This window comes from Moschus berezovskii, chromosome 25 (assembly GCF_049115385.1).
Source record: "Moschus berezovskii isolate FMDL1 chromosome 25, NW_MosBer_1.0, whole genome shotgun sequence".
NCBI lineage: Eukaryota > Metazoa > Chordata > Mammalia > Artiodactyla > Moschidae > Moschus > Moschus berezovskii.
In genome coordinates this window covers 41697455-41713893 of record NC_142484.1, presented here as the reverse complement: position 1 = coordinate 41713893, position 16439 = coordinate 41697455, and the positions used below count along the sequence as shown (strand labels likewise).

The window sequence follows — 16439 nt, the reverse complement described above, 5'->3', positions numbered from 1 at the left end:
TAATTGGTATCAGTCCATTTTTCTTTCCCTTTCCCTGGCCGGTCCAGTCATAAGATACTTGTTGAGCATGTACATGCCAACAGGCCCTATGTAAGGTGATGGTAACACTCCCCAGTGCATAAAGAGCCACTTTCTTTCTTAAGAATTTTACTATCTGTTGAGAAGGTAAATTTCTAGAGGTCATTGCAATTGTGCATAATTAGAATTACAATAGGGAACTGCCATGGAAGCACCTAAGAGAACTACCCAGCCCTACCTTGCTCAGGGTGGGGTGAGGCGTTGGTCAGAGAAGACTCACCAGAGGGAATAATCTCAGGACCTTGTCATTCCAAACCAGGCCCATGGTTTACAATTTTGTTACCAGTGTGATCTCACCCTCCTCTGTTGAAGTCATGTTAATACAAAAAGCAAAAACAAACAAACAAAGGAAAACACATCAGAATTTCCATAGTGGTCCATTGGCTAAGACTTCACACTCCAATGCAAGGAACCCAGGTTCGATTCCTGGTCAGGGAACTAGATCCCACATGCTGCAACTAAGAGTTTGCGTGCCACAATTAAAGATGCTGGAGTGTTGCAACTAAGAACTGGCCCAGTCAAATAAAAACAAATAACAAACAAAAGCATGTACTTCTTTTCAGGTGAGGCTCAGAAAAATGGAAAAAGGCAAAAATGGAGATAGCACTACCTAGGAAAGGGTTAAAAAAGCCACCAGTATAACACAAAATTGGTTAATAAGTGTCTCGATCCACCCAGCCCTACAGCGGCCATCTACAGCCACTCCCATTTATTCTACCACTGCTCTCAATCAAAAGTTGCCAAACTGCAAAGAGAAACCCCAGCCCTGTGAAACAGAGCATGAGATCAGTGTTCTGTGATCATATAAGTTCACAGAATCCTGCACACTCATTCTCTGCTTGGAGATAGGAGAGGGAAGAGGAACAGCTTGCTTCTTTCCAGGTCTCCCCTCCCAACCTGAATCTGCCTGAAGAATCCTGTGATAAAGTGTTATAGCCACGCGTTCCGGGAAACAAACTCACTCAGAAGGACAATGCAGATAGTGGAGTGCAGTTTATTACACTGGCGGACCCAAGGCAGAGTCTCCTCTTGGCCAAGGACCCCGACCAACATTTGTGAAAATCTTTTATACCCCATATGTACATGTCTGAACCCACCACTCCAAATTCCTTGAGACTTACATAAGCCAAGGAAAATACAATCCCAATAACCCATCATTCACGTGATATGTGCTCATGTGCTCAAACAGTCAAACAGTTAGCCAATAATCAATAAACCTGAGGTTACACTCTGATAGATACAGAAAAATTTACAGCCTGTCTGGAGGAAGGGGTGATTAGTGTATGTTTTCTCTTAGGCGATGAGTAACCTAGATACGATCTTCAAGGTGCCTCTGTCTGGAGGGGGTCTTATTCTTCTATTGTCGTTTTCATAGGCACTAAACACAAAGTTCAGAGTCCATTGGAAAGGTGGCCGAGCATGATCAGCATGAACAGGCCTAAGATGGAGTCCAGGCCCTATGAATTCCTTCTTCAAAAGAAACATTTTGAATGATTTTTAACTTAACATGCCTAAAATTATTCAACCATAGATGCTTTTTTCCGCCTGTACCACCTTACAAAACTGCAGAACCTGCTTTAAGATATCTTACTCTGACAAAGAAGTATGTTTGTCCCTTCAAACATTCTCATATAAAACTTACTATGCAATGTTGGATTATTTCCAACATGTTGTATTTTCTTCTCAGGGGTTCTTGCATGCCTGAACTATTCCTGAGTTCTTTCAAACATCTCATCTCATCTGATATACAGTCACAACAACCTTGCAAAATTGGCATTATTTTAATCACAGATTATAGGTAAAGGAATTGAGGCTCAGAATGAGGAGGGTGAGGTTATGGTGACTTCTCTGAGGTTATCCAGCTAGCATTGACGGAGCTAGTATAGTTCTGAGTCTTTCTACCACACTTTTTCTCTTCAATAAATACATGCACAAGTAATAAACATTGAAAGTAACTAAAAGATTCTAAAACTGGGCAGCCTACTTGAATTTCATCCAACAATTCAAAGCAGAATGCAATGGAATCCTTGTGAATCAAGTAGACACCAACAGCTATATTCTTCCAAATGAATTGTGTTTGACAGATATAGACGGAGTAAGAATAACCCAAGCAAAACACATGGAGGGAATGGCCTATGGCTTAGCTCAGCTGGAACTTAGCCAAGCGAGGAGAATCAGAGGAGAGGAGAAAGCAGAGTCAAAGTTGTGGCCGAGCTGGCTGGCCCTCAAGGGTCAAGGGTTAAGTATCAGGGTCTGCACTGATTCTGAGCAGGCAATGGGAGCCAACCCAGAGTTTTTGAGCTGGGAATGCGGTTGTGGCCTGACCATCATTACACTTTATTTTTTTTATTTTTATTTTTTTATTTTATTGGAGGCAAATTACTTTACATTAATATATTGGTTGGTTTTGCCATACATTGACATGAATCCGCCCCGGGTGTACATGTGTTCCCTTTCTTGAAACCCCCTCCCACCTCCCTCTTCCCCATATCCTCCCTCCAGGTCATCCCCGTGCACCAGCCCCAAGCATCCTGTATCATGCTGTGAGAGTGGTCAGGAGACAATCTGGCAGGAACATGGAGGACGGTTGCCATGGGAAGAAAACGAAGGCCTGTGATCAGAGAAGAGAGGCAATTACATAGGGCTGACTCAGGCCGAGATGTCAGAGTCTGATTGTGAGAAAGGCACGTATCACCATTCGCATCTCAAAGCAGGGGTGGAAGAGGCCTGGGCTAATGAGATAGTCACAGCCTGGCTGACTCCGTAGTGTAAGGAAGCACAGAGTGTAAAGACTTTGATGAATAGTGCCTGGTCCCTGGAGAGTGCTCAATGATTATTTGCTGAAAAATGAATTATTTCATTTAGCTACATGATCTTTCAATATTACATGATAGGAACTTCAAATTGATGTATCACCTCTTTTTTTTTTCCTATTACAAGTATGTAAAAGGGAGAAAAAGATAATGTTATTCCACATCAGGAAGAGAAAAAATTATATAACACATGCCAAGTACTGCCTCAGCGAGGTTGCCCAGGCTAAGAATGACTTGATATCCGACTGAGGAATTTAGGAGTTAGACATCAGGAGTTAGTGGTAAAGAGTAGACATAGATTCTAGGGTTGGGGCCACAATTCTGGTAGCTAGCTAGCAGCATGACCTTCCCAATATAAAAAGGTGATGGAAAGATGGATTTGTTTAGTTTTATCCACACATTCACTTTTACTCATAGTTCTTTTCTCCGCATGTTTTTACCCAAGAGAGTATTATTCTAAACAGAGGATGTTTAAAAGCTCCTCTGTGCCCTCCTGGAAGAGAGCATGGCAACCCACTCCAGTATTCTTCCCTTGAGAATCTCATGGACAAAGGAGACTGGAGGGCTACAGTCCGTAGGGTCACAAAGAGTCGGACAGGACTGAAGCGACTTAGCATGCACACACTTGTTTCTGTATGTTTTCACTTGTTTCTATGTTTTCTATAAGAGAACATTCTTTTAAACAAAGGATGTTGCAGCCATCAAACCATCATACTATAGCCACCTGCACAGTGAGCCCTGAGGGATCTCAAGGTAGAAAGAGGATGCCCTCCATTTAGCCGTCAGCTCCTGCAGCCACCCTTGAGGAGACTCGGGATGAAAAAGCCCAGGATATTGGCCCCAGACAGCTGATGTGCGTATCAAAGGGATAATTTCATTGAGCCCAGACCCTTGCATTTTCCCAGACATAGAAAAACACTAAATTCCTTCCCTTGCGATATCTGGTTTTCCTTAGTTAACAGTAATGTTTTGATGTTCTGACTACCTGATTATTGTTACAAAACCTCCTATGTATCCAGGCTTCTACCTTCTGTCTTCAGAACAGTAGCTCAGAGCTATCAAGAGGCTATGTCCTGGGTTTAAGTCCTCAGTTTGGCCTGCAAACACAACATAATTCTCAACTTTACAACTTTTCAGTTTTCTCAACTCTCAGCTTTTCATTCCAACAATACTCTCTGAAAAAGTAAAGATTTCAAACTCTCTACTAAAAAGTGAGTTAAGGGCTGGACAAAAGGAGCATATGTAAAGAAAAGATAAACTAAATAAAATTTTAAACTAGAATTGACCTTCTATTCAGTTTCATAAAAGTTCTTAAGAGGAGAAGATGATATTAAAATAATTATGTGTAATATAGAGTCATTAAAATACATATTACCCACCTTCTACTTTTGCCCCAAATAAGATATTTCTAACCATGCTAATTCTGTCAAGTGGGTGTTATTCTCTCTAAATTGTAGGTAAGGTCCAGAAAAATTAAGTATTTGTCCAAGTTCACCTACTTATTAAATAGCATAGGTCCCCTGAAATAGTTTTTGAAGCAATAAGATATGAAGAGTTATTTTTAAAAGAGAAAAGTCAGTACTCTGACATAGGTCCACTCTACTGCAAAGCCTTTAGCAGTTCAGCTCAATTTTTATAAACTGGTTCAGTCAGTCTTCCTTCATTTTACCTAAAAAGAATTGTGTCAAATCGTAGCTGGAACACAAGATAAGAACAGGCAGTTTGACTTGTGAAGTAAATTCCGTTGTGCATATGTTTTCCTTTTACCCCCTGCAGAAATAACCCACATCTGAAATTATCTTCAGGTTGAAACCTGAACTTGTTGCTGTTCTGAGGGCCTCCCTGACTGGTTCATGCATTAATTCGTTCATTCACTTACCCAGTATCTTCCAGGTGCCTCCTAATTGCAGGCACTGTGCTAGACACGAGGCTGCAGCAGTAAGCCCCCAGGAGCCTCCTGTGCTGCAAAAATACAAACAAGCCAGCATATTGACTAGTGATAGGTGCCCAAACAGAGGGGTGCTTGTCTCAGCCTGGGGGAGTTAGAGGCAACCTCTTATGAAAAGTGATCACTGAAGAATAACCTAAAGGGAGAGGGTGAAGAGAGGCAGACACAAAAAGGAGAGGTGTTCATCCGAGGGCAATATGTGGAGGCTAGGTGCTTCATTTGTGTGAGTATCATTTGATCTAACAGGTGCCTTATGAACTAGAGTTGTCATTAGCCTCATTTTACACACTAAGCAAGGGAGGCTCAGGGTTTGGACTTTCCCTTGGCCCTGCAGTAAATGGCAACCAAATTTCCAAGTTTGACTCCAAGCCTCATTTTCTTTCCGTTACTTCCTGGGACAACAACGTTCTAGCCTCAGTTCTCTTGTCTTGGCACGTAGAAATGTCAGGATGGAAGCCTTTATCATGATAGAAATGTCTGACTCTTTGTGAGCCCATGTATGGACTGTATGCTACCAGGCTCCTCTGTCCATGGGATTCTCCAGGCAAGAATACCGGAATGGGTTGTCATTTCCTTCTCCAGGGCATCTTCCTGCCCTAGGGATTGAACTTGCATTTCCTGCTTGGCAGGCAAATTCTTTACTACTGGGCAAGCTAAGAGCTTGGTTGCTCAGTCCTGTCCGACTCTTTGCAACCCCATGGACTGTAGCTGGCCCACCAGGCTCCTCTGCCCATGGAATTTTCCAGGTAAGAATACTGGAGTGGGGTGCCATTTCCAGGAAATCTTCCCAATCCAGGGATCAAACATGTGTCTCTTAATGTCTCTTGCATTGGCAGGTGGATTTTTCACCAGTAGCGCTACTTGGAGAACTAAGAGGTAGCCTGTGTGATGCCAGGCATGTCACTTCCCTCCTCTGTTGCCTTAATTACCTAATGCATCAAGATCAGCTGAATTAGTGATGTCTAATTTCCCTCTCTCTTTAATATTGGGTGGTTCTCTATAAACTTGCTCCATGGCTGGAGTGGGGCTCTAGGTGCTGGAAGAGGGATATAAGGATAATGGGCTATAAGGTAGGAGGCCCTGGGACTGTAGGAAAGTGGGGAGAAAGAGGGTTTGAGGTGGACTTTTACATCTAGTGCATGAGGGACAGGGGCCGAACTGGGGTGACGGTGGGGATAGGGGAGTTATTGTCAGAAGGACACTGTCTTTGGAGCTGATCTTATCTGTGAACTTTCTCTTCCCCCGTATGTCCATGCTGGCAATGGGACTCTATCCTGTATTGAAATCAGTGACTATATGGCTCCAGCCATCCTTCCCAGTGCCCATTAGGTAGACTAAAGTCTGATAACTTTCAGATTTGTCTTCCTTTCATGGAGAACATGTGGCAAAATGCAAAACCATGGGCTCTGGATTGAGGTAGACCCTCGCTTGGGCCCTTACAAACTGTTGGCCGGGAACTATAAGACATCAACGAGGAGAAGAAGAGAAGATATAGAACCTTTCAGGATTGGATTGGAAGCCAGATTTTGCCCCTTATTGTCTCTGAGACCTTGACAATGTCATTTTAGCCACTCTGAACTTCACTTTCCTGTTTATCAAATAACGTCAATACCTCCCATCTCGGCTTTGTTGTGGAGATTAAATGAAATTTCAGCTTCTGAGAACAAGGTCTGAGATATAGGGCTCAGTTTAGAGGAGTCTCAGGAGAAGCTCATGACTGCCAGTGGGAGGAAGTAGTTGCCCCAAAGGAAGGGAGGAGTGACCTGGGGGGTGAGGGAAGAAAACGTGCTGTGCAGACAGAAATACAGGTGTCCATTGTGCTTGCCCCACATTAGACCGGACCTCCAGTCAATGAGAGCTCGCAGAAGGTTTGGCACTTATGCACTCCATGTACAAGCACTGGCTCTTCTTAGAGAAAGTATTTTCAAAGCACTTGTTCTGCATGAGACTTCTTGCACTGGCGTTATTATCTGGTGGGCCATCTGCTCTAATTAAAATTTCACAGAGCTGAGGAATTTAGTACCCTAACCTCAGAGCGCCTGGTACACTTGGTGTTTTGTTGGAGGGTGATGTATTTGGAAAGATTAGAGAAGGATGAATTCTCCGCCAGCTTCTAACGAGGCAGAAGTGAAGTTTTCTGCTAGGATGTTTTTGCTCTCTGGCACCAGGGGGTCAGAGATTAAATAATTTGCCACCAGACAGATGTTCTAAAGAGCTAATTAAAAACACTGACACGTACCCAAGACCTCAGATAGTTAGATTTATATGCCTTTCTCTCTGGGAAGATCAAAATCACTGCAGCTTAAAATCACTGCACTAAATGTTATTTCCAGAGAGTGCACGATTGAAATGAAAGGAGCATCTTTAAAGACATTCTTAATGATATGATATGTGTCTCTTAATGATATGAGTGTGTCTCAAATCTGAAGGCACATTTCAAAGAAGTGGAAAAATCTTAAAAAAAAAAAAACAACTCATGCTGGGCCTCATCCCAGACCAATGTCTGGAAGAAGGGCCCTGGCAACAGATTTTCTTGAACTAGCTGAGTGAATATGCAGCCGAGATTGCATACTGCTGCTTTAGAAATAAAACTACTTTAATATCTGTTCTAATTGTGGAGATAAGGTCATGTCATATATGGGAGCGGAATAGAAAATGGAGTTAGGCCTATTTGGTTGGAATGACAGATTGACCAAGCTCTTACTCTGTTCTAGTTAAGTTACTTAACCTTGGTAAAGGTTAAAGTTTCCTTACCTTTAAAATATGGCTGTTAGTCCTTTAATAGATTTTTGTAAGGATTGGATGTGAACAATGTGTCCATAAATAAAGTGCTTGCTATATGCCCAGCACAGAGTGGACACTCAATAATATTATGGTACTTCCCACCGTTCTTTTTTACTAAAATGCTTTGTTGGGCATTTTAAGCCTACTTCTCGGGGCAAGCTTATTGATATAAATGAAAAGATGCTGAGCAGAGATGTGAAGATGAGCGCACATCAACCTAAAGTACTCAGCACAATAGGCCACCTTGTCATACTGCAAATATGTAAAGAAATCACAGCCAGATTCAGTCTAAGTGTATGTGTCTTGGAAGTCATAGGTTGGATAAATTACCTTTACTGCAAAAGATGCTCCGGAAAGTGTTGTTAAAACTCGCTAGAATAAGTGTCAATAAAAATTCCCAGGTAGTATTTTGCACTTAAACCAACAGCTGCTTCTCAACAATCACCTAGAAAATGTGGGCCTGGCTGTGTTTACTTGGCTGCCAAGAATCACAATCAGTTATATCACAATATAATTGAACAAAGTCCAAACCTATAGTTTTATCAGGCAGGGTTTGATTGTTCATGCTCATATTTCACAGAAAAGGGAGAGGGAAGTTAGTTCTGTATTGCTATCCCTTCTGCTAGTCTAGACTGGCTGTGACTTTAAGAGTGTACAGAAAGACAGAAGGACCACCAGTGCAGAGTAGCCTTGCCTGAGGCCCCGACTATAACTTCTTACCCTTTAAAGGCTGGAAACGCATGCCCTGTTTATACTGTGCTCCTTTATTTATTTGGGGAAAATACTTAGGGGGACTTGAGATAAGGTTGTGCCCTAAACACTATACCTCTTGCCTTTTTGCAGTTAGTATATTGTAAAGATCATGGCAAGTATTAGTTTTACTCTTCTTAGACTCACAACTGGCTCTGGACCAGCCACTTACCCGTTCTCAATCTGTATCCTCAGCTGCAAAGTAAAGGAATAGAATACACACATTATCATGTTCTCCTGATGATTAAATGAAGAGAATATGTAGATAAATATTCTAAGAAAAGAAGAGAAGCTAAAGGCAAAGGAAAAAAGGAAAGGTATACCGATGTAAATTCGCCTGCAATGCGGGAGACCTGGGTTCGATCCCTTGGTTGGGAAGATCCCCTGGAGAAGGGAAAGGCGACCCACTGCAGTATTCTGGCCTGGAGAATCTCATGGACTGTATAGTTCATGGGGTTGCAAAGAGTCTGACACGACTGAGCAACTTTACTTTCGCTTTCACCCGTCTGAATGCAGAGTTCCAAAGAATAGCAAGGAGAGATAAGGAAGCTTTCTCAGTGATCAATGCCAAGAAATAGAGGAAAACAATAGAATGGGAAAGAGTAGAGCTCTCTTCAAGAAAATTAGAGATACCAAGGGAACATTTCATGGAAAGATGGGCTCAATAAAGGACAGAAACGGTATGGACCCAACAGAAGCAGAAGATATTACGAGGAGGTGGCAAGAATACACAGAACTATACAAAAAAGATCTTCATGACTCAGATAATCATAATGGTATGATCACTCACCTAGAACCAGATATCCTGGAATGAGAAGTCAAGTGGGCCTTAGGAAGGATCACTACAAATAAAGCCAGTGGAAATGATGGAATTCCAGTTGAGCTATTTCAAATCCTAAAAGTGGATGCTGTGAAAGTGCTGCACTCAATATACCAGCAAATTTCTAAAACTCAGCAGTGGCCACAGGACTGGAAAAGGTCAGTTTTCATTCAAATCCCAAAGAAGGGCAATGCCAAAGAATGTTCAAACTGCCACACAATTGCACTCATCTCACATGCTAGCAAAGTATGCTCAAAATTCTCCAAGTCAGGCTTCAAGAGTATGTGAACTGTGAACTTCCAGATGTTCAAGCTAGTTTTAGAAAAGGCAGAGGAACCAGAGATCGAATTGCCAACATCCACTGGATCATGGAAAAAGCAAGAGAATTCCAGAAAAACATCTACTTCTGCTTTATCAATTATGCCAAAGCCTTTGACTGTGTGGACCACAACAAACTGTGGAAAATTCTTCAAGAGATGGGAATACCAGACCACCTTATGTGCCTCCTGAGAAATCTGTATGCAGGTCAAGAAGCAATAGTTAGAACTAGACATGGAACGACAGACTGGTTCCAAATTGTGAAAGGAGTATGTAAAGGCTGTATATTGTCACCCTGCTTATTTAACTTATATGCAGAGTACATCATGAGAAACGCTGGGCTGGAAGAAGCACAAGCTGGAATCAAGATTGCTGGGAGAAATATCAATAACCTCAGATATGCAGATGACACCATCCTTATGGCAGAAAGTGAAGAGGAACTAAAGAGCCTCTTGATGAAAGTGAAAGAGGAGAGTGAAAAAGCTGGCTTAAAACTCAACATTCAGAAAACAAAGATCATGGCATCTGGTCCCATCACTTCATGGCAAATAGATGGGGAAACAATGGAAACAGTGACAGACTTTATTTATTTATTTGGTACCACAATCACTGCAGATGGTTACTGCAGCCATGAAATTAAAAGATGCTTGTTCCTTGGAAGAAAAGTTATGACCAACCTAGACAGCATATTGAAAAGCAGAGACATTACTTTGCCAACAAAGGTCCATCTACTCAAAGCTATGGTTTTTCCAGTGGTCATGTATAGATGTGAGAGTTGGACTATAAAGAAGGCTGAGCGCCGAAGAATTGATACTTTTAAACTGTGGTGTTAGAGAAGACTCTTGAGAGTCCCTTGGACTTTAAGGAGATCCAACCAGTCCATCCTAAATGAAATGATTCCTGAATATTTACTGGAAGGACTGATGCTGAAGCTGAAACTCCAATACTTTGGCCACCTGATGCGAAGAACCAACTCATTGGAAAAGACCCTGATGCTGGGAAAGATCGAAGGCGGGAGGAGAAAGGGACGACAGAGAATGAGATGGTTGGACGGCATCACTGACTTGATGGGCATGAGTTTGAGTAGGCTCTGGGAGTTGGTGATGGACAGGGAAGCCTGGCGTGCTGCAGTGCGTGGTGTCGCAGAGTCGGACATGACTGAGCAACTGAAATGAACTGAACTGAACTGCTTCCTGGAAGAAAAGCTATGACCAACCTAGAGAGCATATTAAAAAGCGGAGACATTACTTTGCCAACAAAGATCTGTCTAGTCAAAGCTATAGTTTTTCCAGTAGTCATGTATGGATGTGAAAGTTGGACTATGAAGAAAGCTGAGTGCCAAAGAATTGATGCTTTTGAACTGTGGTGCTGGAGAAGACTCTTGAGAGTCCTTTTGACTGCAGGGAGATCATACCAGTCAATTCTAAAGGAGATCAGTCCTGACTATTCATTGGAAGGACTGATGCCAAACTGAAGTCCATCGCTGACTCAATGGACATAGTTTGAGTAAGCTCTGGGAGTTGGTGATGGACAGGGAAGCCTGGCAGGCTGCAGTCCATGGCGTTGCAAAGAGTTGGACATGACTGAGAAATTGAACTGAGATGTAGATAACATTTATTAAATGTATGCCATATCCTATTCACTGTTCTAAGTGTCTTGCATGTTGTAAGTATTAACACATATTAACTTACAATCAACTGTAAAGTAGCTTCCCTTTACAGATGAGGAAACTAAGGTGGGGAGTGGGTGACACCGTTTTCCCAAGGTCACACCACCAGGAAGGGAGCTGAGATAAGGTTGGCTTCTGGCTTGTGCTCTTTGGATTCTGTGCTCTTTTGCAGAACGCATGTGGTCAGTGTAGCGCTTGCCTCTCTTCCTGGCTTCCTCTGATAGGTTCCAACCTGAAATAGATGTGCCATGGCAACCATGGTACACAAAGTAAGTATTTCCCAAGTGCTCACTGATAAATTAAGTAATTAAAAAGAGTACTAAGGGTCCAGGGCTTCCCTGATGGCTTACTGGTAAAGAATCCACCTGCCATTGCAGGAGACTCGGGTTCAATCCCTAGGTCAGGAAGATGCCCTGGAGAAGGAAATGGCAACCCACTCCAGTATTCTCACCTGGAGAATTCCATGGATATCGAAGCCTGGTGGGCTACAGTTAATAGGGCTGCAAGAGTTGGACAGGACTTGGTGACTAAACCACCACCACCCAAGGGTCCATATAGTTTTGTCTAGTAATGGATTTGTATCGGATTGTGTTTTTCGGCACTTCACTCGCAAAGAAATCTCAGTGGCTCTATCTGGCCAAGTTCTCACTCCAGGCTCATCGTAGTCTGGTTCCAGATGCCCTTTTCAACCTTATTATACCTCTGCTGTTTGCCTTGCTAGTGTAAGTTCTCGCAAGGACAGACTTTATTTAGTGTTGTCTTTGTATGCCTCCTACTTCGGAGGAATCTAAAGAATATAGATTGAATGACTGTGAGTCATCATGAACCCTGTTCCCATGTACAATCTAAAAGCAGGCACAGCCACTCCTTGGCTCTGATGGTTTCCTGAGTCTAGAGCCCCGTCCTTCATAATCTCACATCCTAGTCCTGACACCAGCTAATGTGTTAAAAGTCACAATTTCACTGGCATCATCTTGTCTTTTACTAAAATGACCCTGCTAGGCTGCCACTAATTGGGCTTAAGTTTTAGTTGTTTTTCTCATGAGGATGATGGATTTTCATTCATTTATCCACACTTCAGTCTCTTCATTAGTAGATTTTGCCAATTTACACATTAAAATGAAAGAACCCTATTTTACTGGCAAGTTAATATAGGAGTGGAGGTTTAAAAAATACTACTGTCAAATGTAACTTATATTGCTCATCCAGGAGGGCCCTTTTTAATGCTTAAAACTTGCTTTATGAAAGAGAAAGGTTCTAAGATTTATTTTGCACCCACTGGTCCTAACATTGTAGTAAGAACTTTTGTTATTGCTCTTGATTTTGAAAAGTTGAAAAGGAATAAAACTTGGTAAGAGCCAGGCTTTGATGTCAGCAACATCTGGTTGTGAATTCTGTCAAACCCTTCTGTTGGATGATCTTGGCACTGGGAAGAGTCTCTTATTCTCTCTAAATTTAAGTTGTCTTACCTGTGAACAGATATAATATCTCACATTTGATATTTGCGACTGAGCACACAGCACGTGCATTATCATCAAGACTGTCACATAGATGAGGAAAGGGAAGCCCAGGGACATGAATTCTGGCTCTCTGCCTTCTCCAGTGGCAGGACGGCAATGCTCTGGCGGCTCTGAAGTTAGGCGTGAACACATGACTTTCATGGGACAATGAAATGGGAGGATAAACGCTGTGTCTCCCTTTCACTTTTCTCCAGAAGCAATAAGAGCCAGTGCTTGATTCACCATATTCTTTTCTCCCTGCTTCTGCAAGCATGGCAAGCACAGAGATAGAATTTCTCTTGGCCTAGGTTGATGGCTGAAAAGCCAGGTATCCTATGATGCACGTAGGCAACAGTTATGACTTTGTTGCTTTAAGCCGCTGATTTGGGGGTGTGAATGAATTCTGGTATAAAAACCAGCAACAGCAACAGCAACATCACAAATCAACAAAAAAACAACCAGAAATTCACCTTGTTTTAGATTTATAAACCCTCAGAAGAATTCTTATTAAGGCTCTGTTAAATGGGAGAGGTTTGTTGTTTGTGGAACTCAAAAAGTTACCGTAAGCTTTCATAGCAAGTGAACTCAGGGTTGAGCTTGAATGATCGAAACGTGCTAATGAATATTTACAAAACAAATCCATATACTTACTTTTGTGAAACACTAAAATGTGAAGTTCTTAGAAGGAATAAACGAGAGCGAGGGGAATAGAGAGAGGATGCATGGGACAGGGTTTAGAAAGAGATATTTAAATACTGCCCTTTGTTTCATATAAATCTCAACTCTAGGGTTATTCTAGAATACTGAATACTAAAAGCTGTTTTCTCCCCTTAGGAAAATATCAACATCGATGAAGCCTCCAGATGCCTGGTGAAACATATACTTGCCAATGAGTGTGACCTGATGGAGTCCATTCAGCCTGACATCGTGAAACCGCATCTCACATCGCCAAGGGTTGTCAGCTGCTCCAGCTGCTCCAAATCCTAGTAGGCTCCTGTGCTGGAGTATGGTGGGAGGAATCCAATCATCTCATGAATTCCGTCTCAAATCCTACCATCTTGGATAAATGTCAGGATGGGGATACACCTGGGGCAAGCCAAAGACCTATGCCTGTATCTTTCTTTCCTCCAAGAGAAATAGCAAATGTTCCTTTTTATGTTTTTTTTTCCCCCCACAGCATCAGCACAGTGTTTACAAGCTTTTAAAATATTCAGTCTGTTACAAAATTCTGTCTTGTAGCTGACCATAATTCTGCACAGAGTTGGCCCTATTATTTGCATCTTTGGGTCAGCCAGGGCCTCAGGTCTGAAAGAGAAAGGGGACAAGAACAGACTAGCTGTCAAGTTAAGCGCTGGCTTTCACTTTGCCCCTGGTGTCTTTGTCCAGACCTCAGTACATCCTCTGCTGCTCTGACAGGCCTATTAAGTAGAAGCCGTCCTTTCTCCAGAGATGACCTCCATTCTCAGCAGACCTGGAGTTGTCTCTGAGTAAGCTCTTCAGAGTCATGGACACAGGCTTCCTGTTCTTTTGTTGCTTTTATTGTCAGTTGCCGTGCCCTGAATGTTGGTTTCACTGAAAACTTTATGAAAAGACCTCCCCTGGTACGTGCCTTTCTGTTAGCTTTCTCTAACCTGAGCTGTGGGACTCTTCTGTATGTGTAATATATATTATATATATTTTCACAAGTGAAAAATAAAACATGAAAAGATGCTGTTTCCTTATTTCTGCAAGTGCTTCAAGTTTCTCAGTATTCTGAACTTTTTTTTTTCTGACTGTGTGTCCATTGTTCTCTCGACCCATTTCTAAAATTTAATTTCAAAAAAGAGATGTGAGAGACGCACTTAAAGGAAGGGTACTGTTACAACTGAGATGAGTCAAGCATCTCGTCTGTATCTACAGTTCATATTGGCATATAGGCCAAGAGTGCAGGCAGTGTATCTACACAATTTTTGGTTAAGCAGAGGAATATATTTTCATATATTCTGGTCAGGAAAGCTGCCAAACCAATCAACACACAAAGAAACAACTAAAACAGGAATGTTGATATCTTGCTTTACACAAAGGCTGTGGTGCAGGTATGCTGCCGGTAGCTACTGCTCTTGAAGGGCATTAGTTTTCATTGATGTTGATAATATACTCATAGGAACTTGGTAACAGATGTTTTTTGGGGGTGCCCTGCCCATATTATCTTGGCATTCATTGTCTCCATAAATACTATCCACACTGCTTCCTATTATTCGTGCTTGTGATCCTTTCCCTAAGGGCATTCTCTGGCCCCTGGAACTCTTGACCCATGAGGCAGGCAGGCCAGTGAGTTAATATCTCCAGAAGCATCCCTCAACCAATGACAGCAGAGATTGAGGGATAAATACCTTAGGTTCTTTTTCTTTCAGGAAGACCAGTTCTGAGCATGCTCTCTGCAGTCTCTTAGACACCCCCAATGGGATTAATAGCCCTTGGTTCCCATAGGGGAGACCTTCCCACCTGCCTCATCCTTTATGGTCTTCATTTCGTCCTTATTGGCTTTCATTCTTATTAGCTTCATTTCCTTCTTTCCTCACCACCTCACTCTTCTACAAGTGCTTCCTGGGTCACTTTCTAGATAAGCTACTTTCACTCAGATCCTTGTTTTGGGGTCTTATGGTTGAAACCAAAACCTGCCCAAGTTAGTTGGGACAGAAGTGGTTTAGGAAGCTGAGGCTTGACACCAGCTTTTGAATTGAATGACTCACTACCTAGGTGGTAACAGGGACCCCCTTACTGGTGGATAATATGGGGGAGCCAATCCCTGGCCAGTTATAGCATCATAATTACTAAGAGTCTCATCAGGTGGATTGAGATAGAACACAGTTAGAAGTAAATCTTGTATTGCTCTGGTGTTGGAAAGACATACGATTGCAGAGTTCATTAATTTCCATGAAACTCTAAAGGGAAAAAAAAATTACAGGCTTGTGTCAGTCAACACTTGACTGAAGATTTGGTGTAAAAGTTTAAAGACTTCCAACTAGCAATCAAAGTGACCTTCACTTCCTTCAGCTACAGGATAGACCGTGCTGAAAATCAGGCCTAAGATTTGATTTTAGGAAAAGGAAAAATATAAAGGAGGCCAAGTTCACAGAGCTAGCAAGTCTTCTCCACTAAAATCAGGGTCTTTATAGGGAAAGAGTCAGACACTGAAATGTGAGGTAACATTCTGGTAGATGCTTTTAAGAGTCTTGAACCCAGAGAGTCTTCTGAAACTCTGCTCCAGAAAAAGAGGCCCTTACCCTTTCCTGTGGAGAACAACCGGTTACCACGTTAAAACCCCACATCAGCAGGATGTTTTATAAGGTGATGTTTCCCTTCTCAAGCTCTGCTCCCATCTCCCTTCATTGCTTCTAGACAAATAATTAGGATCAAATCTCAGTATGACTTGAGTGGAAAAGTATGATCCATGTTTCAAGATGAGATGGATTATTAACCAAATGAACTATTGAACCTGGCTAATGATTGCTTCTAGGAATCAGGAGGATGTTCTGAGGAACTGGTCTTGAGACACTGGATCAGAGAGGACAGAACGTAAGATCAGATAACAATCTATTTGTTTGAGGGCACTCTCATGTGAGTTAATTTTTAACTTTCTGGCAAGTACACCTGGAGCGGATCCCAACATGCTACTGGAATAGCCCTTAAAAGCTTGGAAATGATGTTGGCCTAAAACAAATGATGTGGTTATGCCAGAACCACCTTGGCAAAGCGTTGGAGAAGAGTTCCAAGGTCT

At 42.2% G+C, this 16439-nt stretch overlaps 1 protein-coding gene across 1 annotated transcript in view; it reads left to right on the top strand.

Moving 5' to 3' along the window:
* RAB38 (RAB38, member RAS oncogene family) overlaps nt 1-14400 on the top strand; it is a 60241-nt gene extending 45841 nt beyond the window's left edge. The window contains exon 3 of the mRNA XM_055416173.2: nt 13514-14400. Within this exon, the coding sequence (XP_055272148.2) occupies nt 13514-13666 (153 nt within the window). The 3' untranslated portion in view covers nt 13667-14400. The remainder of the gene's footprint in view (nt 1-13513) is intronic.
* The last annotated feature ends 2039 nt before the right edge of the window (nt 14401-16439 follow it).